Source organism: Bicyclus anynana, chromosome 6 (genome assembly GCF_947172395.1).
Source record: "Bicyclus anynana chromosome 6, ilBicAnyn1.1, whole genome shotgun sequence".
Taxonomy (NCBI): Eukaryota; Metazoa; Arthropoda; class Insecta; order Lepidoptera; family Nymphalidae; genus Bicyclus; species Bicyclus anynana.
In genome coordinates this window covers 9,675,048-9,690,117 of record NC_069088.1, presented here as the reverse complement: position 1 = coordinate 9,690,117, position 15,070 = coordinate 9,675,048, and the positions used below count along the sequence as shown (strand labels likewise).

The 15,070-nt window shown below is 40.6% G+C and overlaps 2 protein-coding genes across 3 annotated transcripts in view; one reads left to right on the top strand and one right to left on the bottom strand.

Moving 5' to 3' along the window:
* LOC112052208 (uncharacterized) overlaps positions 1-4,108 on the top strand; it is a 10,770-nt gene extending 6,662 nt beyond the window's left edge. Inside the window, exons 8-9 of the mRNA XM_024091204.2 lie at positions 32-133; positions 1,689-4,108. Of these exons, the coding sequence (XP_023946972.1) occupies positions 32-133; positions 1,689-3,428 (1,842 nt within the window). The 3' untranslated portion in view covers positions 3,429-4,108. The remainder of the gene's footprint in view (positions 1-31; positions 134-1,688) is intronic.
* A 919-nt stretch (positions 4,109-5,027) lies between these two features.
* Positions 5,028-15,070, bottom strand: part of LOC112052196 (uncharacterized) — a 35,786-nt gene continuing 25,743 nt past the window's right edge. For both annotated transcript variants that reach the window (XM_024091186.2, XM_024091185.2), the window contains exons 8-14: positions 14,270-14,462; positions 12,209-12,460; positions 10,099-10,263; positions 9,836-10,002; positions 8,743-8,910; positions 8,001-8,192; positions 5,028-5,316 (exon numbers count right to left, since the gene is read on the bottom strand). In XM_024091186.2, coding sequence (XP_023946954.1) covers positions 5,225-5,316; positions 8,001-8,192; positions 8,743-8,910; positions 9,836-10,002; positions 10,099-10,263; positions 12,209-12,460; positions 14,270-14,462 — 1,229 coding nt within the window. In that variant the 3' untranslated portion in view covers positions 5,028-5,224. The remainder of the gene's footprint in view (positions 5,317-8,000; positions 8,193-8,742; positions 8,911-9,835; positions 10,003-10,098; positions 10,264-12,208; positions 12,461-14,269; positions 14,463-15,070) is intronic.

Below are 15,070 nucleotides of genomic sequence, written 5' to 3'. Positions count from 1 at the left end.
CTAAAATTAAATGATTTTAATATAATAACAGGGTTTAGACATGTCGGCGATGGCTTCACTATCGGCGCCGGCGTCTATGCAAGACGATGACGTTGTTTGCACTCCTGACTTCCCATTGGAGCCGTTGTGTGAGGTAAGGTCATATTGTTATTGGTTGTTCGTATAGAATCATTGATCTCCTATTAAAAAGTGGATGCACAATCACCGACCAAAAAACGGCCCCTACTCAATGAGTGCCAAACACAACTTTTTGGCACTTAATTCAAGTAGTCGCATTTGCAAATTCAACCATAAACTCAATCCTTAAGGTTGAATTTGCTCTGAATTTGGGATTTTATTAAATATCGGACTATACTTAAAGGCCTTTAGGTATAATTTTCTTTACCAATTTAAGTGAAATTTTCTACATGATTGTGAGTCCTTTATTCAATTTATAGAATTTCAGTCAATTTATAGAATGCCTAAATCGATTGAAGTTTAAAGTTTATTTGCTAACTTCTTACATGCAAAACTAATCAAATTTTATAGCCAATTGAAATTTAATTTAACAATAACTAATTTTGAAAGAAAAGTTAACTAAATCATAATCTTAACAAATTAAATCAATAATAAATATATTCCTACTAATTATAATTTCCGTTTGTTTAAACTAATAAACAACAGAGAATCAGCCCAAACACTACGTATATAGTGTTCTGTTTGATGCTTTTTAATGTATACTAGCAAACGCCGCGGGGTTTTTCCCGCGTTCCCGTGGGAATACAGGAATAAAATATAGCGTATAGCATTCGGGGATAGTGAAGCTTCCCATCAGTAAAAGAATTTTTCTAATCAGCTCTGTAGTTTCATAGCCTATTCAATCAAACAATCAATCAAATCATTTCTCTTTATAATATTAGTATAGATTGTATTTGCCTCGCGGTTTCATCTTTGTTCCCGTTGTCGAATACGGGGTTAAAATATAGCCATAGACTCAATAACATGGATTTCTATCAGTAAAAAAAACATTGGTTTAGTATATCCTGATGAACTCTTACAACTTTACTTATAGTAGGGAAGCCCGGGATGCTAAAATAGGAGTTACTCGAGCGTCATGGGGACCTATTACATTCGGTAGATTAAATTATAGGAAGAATAAATGGTTATTTACTTTTTTCGCTTTTAGCGGTGGAAAAAAACTACAGATTTTAAGAGCAATTTTTATTACTTTGGCTTACTGAAATTGTCAGAAAATTTTAGCGATTAATTAAATAAAAAAATAATCGCGCTCGTAACTCGAGAACTAACATATGAGGGTTTTTTTTTTATCGTCAGATTTTCGAAATGTGCAGTTTTTAGCTATCAACTCACCTATATTATTTTAATCTGACGTGCTGGTTGAGTATATCTGAAGTTGTTTTTTTAACCGACTTCCAAAAAGGAGGAGGTTCTACGTTCGGCTGTATGTATGTTTTTTTGGTTGCCATAAACGTACCCACCAATATTAAGGGCTCATACTTAATGGAGGTACTCAACAACGTGCAAGGTATACCTAGTCCCTTATGTCCTGCCGCGCTCGAGTAACTGCAAAAAACCCCGCTTCGGCTCCCCTACTATTATTTAAATTACCAGTATGGATTTGACAGTGGTGTGTGGCAGTTAAGCATGTGTGTTCAGATGTGCTAATAACACTGCTGGTAACGTCGTAGGTGACTGAAGACAACGGTGACGATGACGTGCAATGCATCACGCCCGGCCCCGTGGCCGCGCCCAAACCGGCCCCTATAATGCGCGGCGCACTGTCCGACCTCAACCCCGACAACATCATACAGATGACTGACAACGACGTCACCGTCAACTCCAACACCGGCGGCCTCAAGTTCAGGGTGGATCCGCAAACTCTCTCCTCCAACAAAATGTATCGTCTGCCTGACGGTCGTATTTTTGCCATCAACGCCAATCCTAATATGCCAGGAGGTTATTCCGCTACTATAGTCGCGGTCACCGACAACAATGTCAACAAAGGTCCCTCTAAAGGTACAACGTTCGCTGCGAAACTGAGCGCGGTTCCTGCGGTCACGACGCCTCCTCTTCTGAAATTAGGAAATCGCAACCAGCCAAATCGCAACTCCAAACGCAGCACTCCCAAGTCTCCCAAAGTCAGCAAGGCTTCAGATAAGGGCAGGTCATGCGACTTGAACGTTCCCGTCGAATGGTATCGGTATAATCTCGTCGACGCCATTGACGCTTTAGAGTATTCACTGTCGAGGTTGCATCAATTGAAAAAGGACGCCACCACTATGCATTTACGGACGCGTTCAATCAACGAAATGCGTGTACTGCATCGTTCGTTAGAACGCGCTATGAGCACCTCGATGACACGATTTAAGGAAATAAGAGACAATTTGAACAAGGAGTATAGACAATATGTTTTAAAGAAAACTAGCTCCACCACCACTAGTGTTAATAATAGTGACGATGATGACGTCGAAATATTACCGGAGGATGATAATGACGACCCAATTTATATAGATGAAAATTCTATGGAATCTAATCAGAATGACAACCAAGAAGTCGACTTAACAGTAGTGGGCAGCAGTGACTTCAATGACAGCAGTGACAGATCCATTGAAAAAATTGATGCTTCCAAGGATCCTCTAAGTATGGATCTAGAGGCCAATTCTAAAGGTGCATGCAATGAATCTGATGTTTTAGATAAAGAGAAAGAGAATGGAGTTACAGATAATGAACATTTAGAAGAAAACAATCTGCAATCTGATTTCCAGAAAGACGAAGATAAAAATGTTTCAGATGAAAACGAACCTTCTTCTAATGAAAATATAGATAGTCTAGCTCTAGACGACGGTGCACAAAAAGAGAGTAATGAAAAAAATGAAATCTCAACAACAGATATGAATGGTCAAAATGAAAAACCTAATGATGTGCCCGAATCTGAAATTGTTGATAAATTAGATGAAGAAAATATTTTAGATGAAAATTCAGGTAGTGAGAAAAAGACACTCGAAACGGAAATGAGTGAAGAAATGATTGAAGATTTGTTGAAAGACGAAAGTATCGATAGCGGTAATGATGCTGGCGTCAATTGTGATAAGGCTGCTGAAAATCTTGATGATTCTATGGGAATTGGTGATGATGTTTTAGGTATTGGTGATAACGCTATAGGAATTGGTGATGACGCTGTAGGAATTGGTGATGACGCTATGGAAATTGGCGATGACGCTATAGAAAATGGTGAGGAAGCTGCTGGCAATGGCGATGACGCTGCTGGCAATGGCCATGACACTGCTGGCAAAGGCGATGACGCTGCTGGCAAAAATAATGACGCTGCTGGCAAAAGCGATGACGCTGCTGGCAAAGGCGATGACATTCAGAATGTTCATTCCTTAGATGAAAACCAAGATGTAAATAAAGAATCTGAAAAGGACTAGTATAATAATGATAGCATTAGCTTAGTAAGTTTTTATTGCACATAAGGTGAACTCCTTTAGCTTATAAGTTTATAGAGTGGTTGAATATTACATTTTATTGTAACACTTATGACCGATATTGTGGTAAAGGGATAATTCCGTTAGACGAATATATTTCAAATAAAAACTTTTAGTTGTGATATCGCTATTATGCTTTATAGTTAATGGTAAAATTTTCAATAATCCTATTAATATTGTTTGTTTAATCCCCCAGTAATCCATAATTTTAGGTAGGTATGTATACATTGAAAAAACAGTGTAAAGTCTAGATTTAATTTAATTTAATATATAAACGTTCGGTCTCGTTTCTCTACATTATAAAAATTTTAATAACAAAGTACAATTATATTTCATATAAATAGATTGAACTTTAAACATTTATGTTGCTACATATATTTAAAAAATATAAGGATTAATAAAGGTTATAAATTTATTACTAGAAACTTTTATAAACCAAACATTTATTTTGTCATTTAATTTTTGTTTGTCTTTAGATACAAATACTTTTATTTAGACAGGTACTGATAATGTTATAAAGTTTCAATTACATTTGTAATAGGAAATGATTAGTGTATATGTACTGACATTGAACGCTATTTTTTACTTATTGTGTCTCATTAAATAAAACATAAATATCTAAATCAGTTGTTTTTCTCCTCCTAAATCTCAATAACGGCATATTAAGAAACCGGACTTTACATCAAGAGATCTAGATAATGGGTATAGACCACCTCCGCAAGTATAAGTAACCATTACAGTTTCGTCATGTCCATCCTCGATTTAGCTTCTGCTTATGGACTATTTATTACCTACCATAATTATTATAAAATATAAAGCCGTAATTTAGTATGAGTATGGACATTAAAATCGTCAAGTCTTAAAATAAAAATTTTGATATTTTTTTGCGGTAAGTACCTATTAGTTGTGTAAATTAGTTTAATGGGCTTTAGAGTCAAGTGTGTCCCCCTCTACCAGCTGAATGGTTATTTATGGATACGTGAAAAATATGACCTCTGCCTTCGATGATTCGGAGGGTGAAGATTCGGATCCGGTCCGGGGCATGCATCTTCAGTTTTTTAGTTATGTGCATTTTGGCCAGCGTGGTGGACTATTGACCTAACCGGCTAATCCCTCTCATTCTGAAAGGAGACTTGTGGTCAACAGTGAGCCGAAAATGGGTTGCTAATGATGATGATAAAATGTTTAAAAAAATAGGGTTCCTTCCCTACACAGTGAGAATAATTTGTTCACGCCTATTCCATAGTAGGTACATCGTTGGATCATCTTTCATCAGACATGATAGTCCATCTTTGGATAGGTCTTCAAAAATATTGTGGGTATGATAGTAACTGCAGAGACTTCTAAACATCACGATCCTGGGCCTGTAGCTAAGTGGCACGTCGATTCTCTTTCTACAAATGCTAACGCTTCGAAAACTATAAAAATGTATGGGAATGACAGATCCGTTTGATAACTTGATCACTCGACCTGTCGATAGCAAATGTCATTCCCATAATTTATTTAATTTTCGAAGCGTATAAAATAAATAAAACACGTACGTAAGGAGTAAAATTTATTCAAATTACAAATTCTTAATTAATGAAATGCAGATAGGCGTTAAATTTTAAAAGCTAATAAATAAAACTGATTGGATCAGATTAATTAGTCAAGAAATAGTAATTATATCACAATTGTGTACTTATAAAACTTATTTAATATAGAAGAAATAGTAAAAAAACACAACAAGATACAATGACTTAATAACGGAAATGACCTTTCCGAGATCGCTCCTCGTGATAGACTCGCATCGGAGAATAGTTGCCGTTGGAACCGCCGTTCGCGTTTAATCCTGCAACGTTAAAAACTATCATATTTATTTTATTCCAATACAGCCATTTAGCACATGACTGCGATTTCACCATATGTAAAGTGACGTTACACTAGAAAGAGTTATATACAAGTTTATTTACCCATACCAACGAATTATTTAGCGTTTCTATCATGAAACGATACAAACTATGAAATATTTTCCCTAAGCAGGTAATAGGTACTAGATACTTAGTTTTTAGGTAACTATAGCTTGGCAACTTCGTTCGTAACACTCCCGATGTTGCGTGCGGGCCGGGGGCGGTGCAGCGATGAATGAAAAACCGACGACTGATGGACTTCACTTCCCTGCACGCACGATTTCACACCCGCGCAGTCTTTCCCCCTGTCGCCCGCATATCGCGGGAGTGTAATCAACGAACTTGCTAAACCATATACTACTAAATTAAACGGGGTGTTTTTTAACCATGTTGAACTATTTCATAATATTTTACCTAAAATCATGCAATATCCAGTAGGTACAGTCCGATGCAAAGTTGATAACGTTTCGGCACATCGTGCGTTAGGCTGCGCAATGCAAAATTTTAGGTAACAACGGGTACGTAGCGGCAGGGCATCACCCTGCGCGCGGTTTTCTCCCACCCGTCGTCGTCTCACGCGCGTAGTGAAAATCCGCAGCTGATTTCCGGGACGTCAAAAAGTTTGCATCAGACTTACCTAACCAAATAAAAGATCAAAAATAAAACAACAAAATTCCTAATGATTAAGAGGAGGATGGCGAAAGTGGGAGTCATACTCGAAGTGTCGTACACTCATACATTTGTATTAATTAAAACTATTATTTTATAAGATGCTTGTAAAAAATATATTTAGATTTTACAGAACAGGAATCAAGATTACTTCTATACTTAGCATAGTAAAATTGTTCTACTTGTTGCCTACGACCGAAACGCCTTGTATTTATCAAGCAATCACGCAGTTGTATGTCAGCGGCGGTGATTTTTACATTTAGTATAGATAGGGTACCTACTATTTTTAAGGTATATCTTTTTTCTCCCTGCTTTTCAAGACTACTTACCATTTGCTTTTTTCTTAGTTTAATCACGATAAACAACTATTAATAGATTTCCATTATGTACGATACTTGTATCTGCTATTATAATCCCAAAATACATGCAATCTCGCCATTCGCCTTTATAAAATCGGAATAGACTGACCTACTTTTAACTAAGTTGTAACGATAATAAAAATTATACCATGAGGCGCGTATTGTGAGGAGGTCCTACCTCTGGAGCCCTGACCACCGGTTGCTTGGGCACTCAAATGTCCCGCAACGGGAGGGTTGATTTTTTTTTAAATTTATACTTAATAGTGTTTTGTATTCTATTTATATTTTATTAACATTGTAAAAATTAAAAATAAATGAGAGAAAATTATACCTACTTATTAAAATTATTTACTAGAGTAAATAATTGGTTGTGTTAGTTAAGATATCATGCAATTTCTGTTTATACAATAAACCGATTCAAAACAGTGCGTTTGCTAGTATTTCACAGGTGCCATGTTTACATTGTCCCTACATACCTTTACCGTTAAGCTGTCCATCCACTGTGCATGCTTTATACATAGAAATTTGAATTTTTAAAATGAAACATTGCCAATTAGAAATTTTAAATGTTACAAGAGCTTTAAGCCGAGATTCTATACAGGGCATTACGTTATTTATTAAAATCAAAATAAATCAAAAGTAAATTACGGAAGGTACCTACTACGAGTACCTAAGTCGTACAGTTCAAAAAGTAGGCTGTCTTAACAACAAATCCGTTGTGAAGACATTGTCGTTTTACGGCGTCCGTGGCGCAGTGGTATGCGCGGTGGATTTACAAGACGGTCATGGTTCGATCCCTAGCTGAGCCGAATATGGTTTTCTTAATTAGACCAGGTCTGGCTGGTGGAAGGCTTTGGCCGTGACTAGTTACCACCCTACCAACAAAGACTTACCGCCAAACGATTTATGGTTTGCATGTTTAGTACTTTCTGTTTTGTATATGAATAGAAACTAGAACACTGTTTTTTTTCCTACTTTTTTATCTTAGTGCTCAGAGCAGTAAGTAGGTATGTCCGTCATATTATTCTGTTTGTAGAGTGGAGTGCTCACGCAGTTCAGTAGAGGTAGAGGCCGTACAGGTACAGTCCAGCGCGGAATGTTCACCTTGTAACAGGTGGCTAGGTGGCGCGACGACAGGCGAGCAGGTGATAGTGCGCGAGGTACAGCCAGCGCGAGGTATCGCCCAGTGCGTGGCACAGCCGCATGTGGTAGAGTGGAATGTTCACCTTGTAACAGGTGGCTAGGTGGCGCGACGGCGGGCGAGGCGCAGCGCGACGCCAGCTGCAAGTGATAGAGCGCGAGGTATCGCCCAGTGCGTAGTACTGACGCGTGTGGTAGAGTAGAGTACTCACTTTGCAGCAGGTGGCTAGGTGGCGGGACTGCGGGCGAGGCGCAGCGCGGTGCCAGCAGCAAAAAGTAGAACGCGAGGTATTGCCCAGCGCGTGGTACTGACGCGTGTGGTAGAATGCTCACCTTGTAACAAGTGGTTAGGCGACGCAACAGAAGGGAAGGCGCATCGCAGCGCCAGCAGCAGGTGGTAGAGCGCGAGGTACAGCCCAGTGCGCGGTACTACGCGTGGGGTTGAGTGAAGTGCTCACCTTGTAGCAGGTGGCTAGGTGGCGCGACGGCAGGCGAGGCGCAGCGCGGGGCCAGCAGCAGGTGGTAGAGCGCGAGGTACACAGCAGCCGCCGCCAGTGACACCACGCCCAGCGCGCGGTAGGCGCTGCGCAGTGACCACAGCGGCTGCTCCAGCGACACCATGCCACTAATTATAGCTCCGATGCAGCGTCCTGCCGGCAATACCACACTTTTGCTTGTCACATTGCTACTAATGTATCAATGTAAAGGGATGATAGTTACTTTGTGATAGTTTGCACTTGGAACGGGGTCCCAGCAGTGCTGTACGCTCTTTGCTCATGGAAGTGGATATACATGGATAGTATATTGCTAAGCTCGGACCTTTTTCTAGGTTAAGCCACATATTGCAGGATATTGTTCACAGTAGATATAAGTTACTGTCTATGAAACCGGTCAATATTAACTAACCAAAATCATTACATAAACGTATCTATACTAATATTATAAAGAGGAAAGATTTAATTAATTGTTTGCATTGGATAGGCGCTAAAACTCCTAAACCGATTTGAAAAATTCATTCCCAATTTTGAATCTACACTATCCGAGAGTGATATGGGCTATATTTTATCTCCGTATTTTTACAGGAACGGGAACGCAGCGCCTGTTTGTAATATATAAAAATAATGTTTTTCTCAAAACGATCATCAGTTGATAAGAAGCCCTTAGTTATAAGTGTGAAACCGCATAAAGCAATAGACTCACCGATACAGAAGTGCGCAATGACGGGCAGCGCCTGGCCCGTGGTGGTGTACTTCCTGGGCACGAGGTGACGGAAGTACAGCATGGCGGTGACCCACACCAGGCTCAGCGTGAACACCTCCAGCAGCTCGCACACCACCACCCACGAGTACGACTCGCTGTACGCTAGACCTGCACCGCACCAATACATAGATAATGAGAGCCGGATTGTGAGAGTTCATTCACACGAGCGGCAACTGCTACCGACGACTGCAGTCGGCGACGTCTCGGCAGCAGTCGACTGCCGTTGGCTCCTGCCAAGCAGCTGCCGCTCGTGTAAATGAACGCTAACTTGATGCCTAAATCTTCCCCTGTGGGCCCCTATCCTTAAGTCATCACCCCGACCGAACCGAACGTCAATATAAAACGCGTGGATTTAGAAATGACAAAAAGTTTCGTGTGCTTGTTTTTTTTCTCGATTGTCTGGATGGTCATCCCTAGACGGGATGCTCTGAGCAATTGCTTAACTAACTTATAGGCTTATCAAGGACTGGTAATAGGTACCTAATTATAACGTTAAAATAGAAAATATACTAGTAAGTAGGTACGTCCACTAGGTACTTTAAGGTCATTGCTTGGCGCGTAGACCAAACTAAAGCGCGCGGCTGTTTTACTCCCCGGTAGAGCGGTGGTTGTTTTACTGATCATGACGCGAAAAACAAGTAGCGGGCCTGCCCTCCCTCAATTCAGTCCGAATGCCCGCGAAGTGGTGGGTTTTCTTTTATTACAGGTCCCATCATTCCCATACCCATCCCATTCTTTGAATCAGCATAAAATCGGCCACCCGCCGTTGCACATATAAATCGGTGTAATACAGCTGCATTGACTGCTAGACCGATCAGAGTACAGGAGAGATGAAGAAGGGCGAGCTGAAACGACTCCCTCTCTTCCTGTGAGACTATGACCTCGACTTAGAGGGGACGGTTGATGAAGTTTTTGGTCTGTGTGGTGCTGAAAGCCCCGCGCCCATTATTGGGTATCTCGTCGAGGTGAAGTAAGACAACGGGGACCTCTTTCGTCTTAAGAGCTGAAAATGCTGTTAGTGGAGTTAGCGTACCCGTGTAGCGCAGGCAGTAGAAGGTGAGGGCGGTGATGAACACGTTGGAGTGGCCCACGTAGTCAACGAGCGCCTCCGCCCACCACAGCGCCGGCACCGCGGGCAGCGCGCCCGCCGTCAGCGTCAGCCCCACCTCCAGCGCCGTGCCGTTCAGCTCCTCCACCGTCCTGTGGACGTGTTGCTTATGTAGTCAAGTGTAGCCAGCACGCCCGTCGCCGAGCGGCGTCGACAGCGTATGTGGCCAGTCACCAACAAGCAGTTACCAGGGCAGGTAGGCGTCGATGCCGCTCCACAGCGTGCCCAGCAGCGCGAGCACGGCGAACACGGCCGCGGTCTCCGCGCCGTAGCGCCGCACCGCGCTCATGGGCATGGCCAGCACGCCCGTCGCCGTGTGCCACCACCACTCCGGCGTCGACAGCGGCATGTGCCTAGTTGTCAACAAATCACATATCAAACAAACAAATCGACTTCCGAATTTCAAACAACACGGGAAAATGGTTGCTGCTCTATTGTTCTGTGGGCAAAAATCAAAAAAATCAAAATCAAAAATCATTTATTTCAAGTAGGCTCAGTTTACAAGCACTTTTGACACGTCAGTTGACTATTTGTAAAGATTCTACCACCGGTTCGGAAGGCAGGTCCTGCTGAGAAGATACCGGCAAGAAACTCAACAGTTGCTCTTTTGAAAAAGTCATACAGTATTATAATTTACAATTGATAACAATTACTGTTTACATTTCTTATAGTTTTACTTCCTGTGTGAAGGTGGAAGCTGATCCAACGGCCTCCAAGCATCTTTATCATTAAGGAACTCATCAATGTTGTAGTACCGTCGACTAAGTAAATGTTTTTTAACACATTGCTTAAACTTAGTTAGGCAACTTAGTTTATCATCAGGGCTGCAGTCCAAAGATGTATGCAAAGAAAAAAGTTAGTCTCCTTATTGTTTTAAGTTCACTCAAAGCAATTAAGTACGACTACAGTTCGCGCTCGAGTCTCCTCTCAGAATGCGAGGGGTTAGGCCAATAGTCCACCACGCTGGCCCAATGCAGATTGGCAGACTTCACACACGCAGAGAATTGGGAAAATTCTCTGGTATGCAGGTTTCCTCACGATGTTTTTCCTTCACCGTCTGAGACACGTGATATTTAATATCTTAAAATGCACACAACTGAAAAGTTGGAGGTGCATGCCCCGGACCGGATTCGAACCCACACCCTCCGGAATCGGAGGCAGAGGTCATATCCACTGGGCTATCACAGCTCTATTATATTTATTATCTATATTCTGAGAGGAGACTCGAGCTCAGCAGTGAGCGGAAAATGAGTTGTTAAGATGATGATGAATTGTTACCGGAGCATGGAAATTGAAATCAATAAATGATCAAGACCTCTCGTTTGTCATAGAAGTATTCCTAATTGCGCTAGAGAAGAAATACCCAAAAAGACTAGTGTTGCTTAATATGCATTCGAATTTGTAATTTCTAAAAAATAAAAAATAAAATGTACCGTTACAAACTTTCAGAACACAAAATTACTGTAGAAACAAATGCGAAACACGTCCTTCATTCGTCGACATTTTTAACGTTTCGTGTGTGTTCCGCGTATTTATGAATATTGTGAGTGCATTTGGAGCCAGCCGGTGCATTGTTGTGCGCGTTTTGTTTATTGTTATCGCATCGCACGTTACATTTCACTATTCATGCGATTTCGTGTTGCAAAGTTGTAAATTGTGCTCGTAATGTAGGTACATTTTGCATAGGCAAACATAAGAATAACACAAAAAATTTACGTTCTACCTATATCTTAATAAGATTCAGGTGTTTATCTCCATATTTTCTCTCCTTTAAGGAAGGAGGCCTGACCTTTGGGCAGACAAAATGCTGATCACGATGACCTGCTATTGATGCAGAATGAATGCTGAATGTGATAAATAGGGTTGCCAACACTTTTTTAGAAAAATATAGAATTTTTCATATAAAACTGTAAAAAATATAGTAGGTACACTAAAGAAAATGTAGTATTTTATAGAATAAGTGAAATATAGACAAACATAATGTATTTGTTGCCTACTTGTTTTCATAAAAACCTAATTTATTAGCACTAATTGCATTTTTTCTCTAAAATAAAAGTTTTACATGGTTTTTCACATTTTATTCAAAAAATAATGAAATCCAAAAATAAGATAGACACGTTCGGTCGGTCGAAAATATAATATTTTTGCGTACTATAGGTATATTTCTTCGACAGTATACGTACGCTGACCATAAATAAAGTACGGTTGGCAACCCTAGTGATAACCCATAATCACCTATGCATAAATATAAGATACCACTTATAAATTAAAAAGCATGTATTTCTATTGATCACTTACGTGTCAACCAGCAGTATAAGTGCTCCTATCAGCATGAAGACGGCGTGCATCACGAAGGGCACCAAGTAAGGGTTGTCAGGCATTTGAGTGGCCGCCAGCCCGGCCAGCGGGGGGAATATGGCCAATCCTAAAGTGCCAAAAGCCAGCTGCCGTCCCACGTCGCCGCGACCCAAGGAAGTTTCCCTCGTGGCTATTACACACGCAGCGCCGAGTAATGCCAGTCCCGCTGTCGGCCAAATATCCGCTAATATCCTAGAGTGTGGAAAAAGTAGCTATATAAATTAAATATTTGAGTAACTGATATCCTCCTTGACATAGCTGAGCATTAACTCGTTAATCCGTTAATCGTTAATTAACGAAGTTAACATTTTGATTAACGGATTAACTTTTAAGTTAACTTTTTAAAATGTTAACGGACACGTTAACTTCCGTTAATATGCAGAAGTTCGTTAATCGTTAATCCAATGCCTACTATTTACCGCGCAACGCGAAATGCAGGTTCAGACAAGTAAGAAATGATGACTGATTTTTTTTTTCAAAGAAATCAACAAATTACTATATTTATGTTAAATATAGATAAAATCAACTAAAAACAAATTATGGCACTTTTCCCCAGTGCTCATCCTTATTTTTTCAATGGTGATCTCACGCATTGATATAAAAATGTAATATTACAGTCATATTAACGGATTAACGATTAACGTTAACTTGCGTTAATTCTTCCGGAATGTAACGGTTTAACGTTTAACGAAGCTAACTTTTTTTGTAGCGGATTATCGATTAACGAAGTTAACTATTTGATTAACGGTGCCCAGCTATGCTCCTTGATGGATACGTCAATGGTAACACCTTGGCCTCAACGTCTAGACAAAACCAAACTTAGTTTTGAAAGTCTGGTTGCACGACTGGCAAAATAACTGACCACTACTATTGTACGATGTAAGTAGGCGTAAAAAGCCGTGACAGCCCAGTAGACCTCTGCCCCCGATTCCGGAGGGTGCAGGTTCGAATCCGGTACGGGGTATGCACCTCCAACTTTTCAGTTGTGTGTATTTTAAGAAATTAAATATCACGTGTTCTAAACGATGAAGGAAAACATCGAGGAAACCTGCATACCGGAGAATTTTCTTGATTCTCTGCGTGTGTGCAACCTGCCAATCCGCATTGGGCCAGCGTTGTGGACTATTGGCCTAACCCCTCTCATAAACCCTGTCATTCTGAGGGGACCCGAGCTCAGCAGTGAGCCGAATATGGGTTGATAATGAATAAGTAAGTAAGTAGGCTTATTCTTGGTCTTTCGAAGGTGCCTTTTTGCTTCTAGATCTTCTAAACGTTTGGCTTCAAAAGACAAAACCATCAATCTGGATCAGAATCTTATTTAACTTAAGAAGCCCAATAAGAGCTTTTGCAGAGTAGAGCAATTTAGTTTAAAATTAACCTTTAAATTCGTTCAACTGGCAAATCTGAATCAGCTCGGTACTAATTAATACTCGTAACAATTTGTTCAATGATTTCATTGCGATCCAGGAAATTTGATCCTGATGACAGAATTAGATTTCCGCTCATTCGTTCGCAGTTGTTTAATTTATCTGAAGCTGTTGCAAATGTATTCTTAAATTACTAGGTATATAAGTATTTTATTATTCTTTACAAGTAGCTCTTATCTACAATCTCACCTGATGGTAAGTGATTGTGAAGTGACGCGGTCTAACTTGTTAGGGGGAGGATGAAAATCCACACCCCTTTCGGTTTCTACACGACATCATACCGGAACGCTAAATCGCTTGGCGGTGCGTTTTTATCGGTAGGATGGTAACTAACCACGGCCAAAGCTTCCCACCAGCCAGACCTGGATCAATTAAGAAAACCGCAACCGGCCCAGCCGAGGATCGAACCCAGGACCTCCGTCTTGTAAATCTACTGCGCATACCACTGCGCTACGGACGCCGTCAATATATTTATTGATCGTAGATATTAAGATTAAATTGGATAAATTTGAGAAAGAGGAAAGGGAAAGGAGATTAAAACTTTTGAGGAAAATAGATTTTACTTAAACCTTACCTGATAATAAAGTAAGTCCAGAATGTGTAAGACGGATCGCCAATGATTTGGCGGCATTCAGCATCTGCCAGCACTCCATCGGGCTCGTCATACGGATCGAGTACTTGGCATCGCACGGCGGGGTGACACGTTTCCCCATCTTGTACTATGTCCTTCAAGCGATCGGGCGGGACTATACATTTCGACGGTCCAGCTGCAATGGTCACCATTTTGATTAATCCATTTGAGGAGCGGGCGAGTCATGGTGCTGGAATGGTAACCCCGGAAACCCCGTAAATCGCAGTCAACAATGCGATTTACGGAACCGACGATATCAAGTGGGTTGGAGCCGCTAGATGCCGACGGCTCGAGACTGTGGTGTTTGGAAATCCATACAAGAGGCCTATGTCTGTATGAGTAGGTATACCTAAGGTACGAGTAGAGAGAGAAAAAACATTTAAGACTTATTTTTTAATTTTTATAATCTTTATTTTAAGGAGTTTGGCCCATTTCGGACTACGACTATATCACTCGGTAATCTTTGTTTTGTACCTATTTGTGCAATCCTTTGTTCAAGCAATCCGTTTAGGTAAATTTTAGATACACCATTGTAAAATTGTCTTCTAATAGTATGCTTCGAAATCAATCTTCATATCCTTCAAAACGATAAGCAATGTTTTTGTCAAAATTATAAACGCGCTTGCCGATGCCCTGCGGTTTTACTCATGTAGTTCCCGATTCCGTGAGAATACGGGTATAAAATATAGCTCATGACACTCGCAAATAACGTAGATTTCTAGTAAAAGAATTTTGAAAATCGCT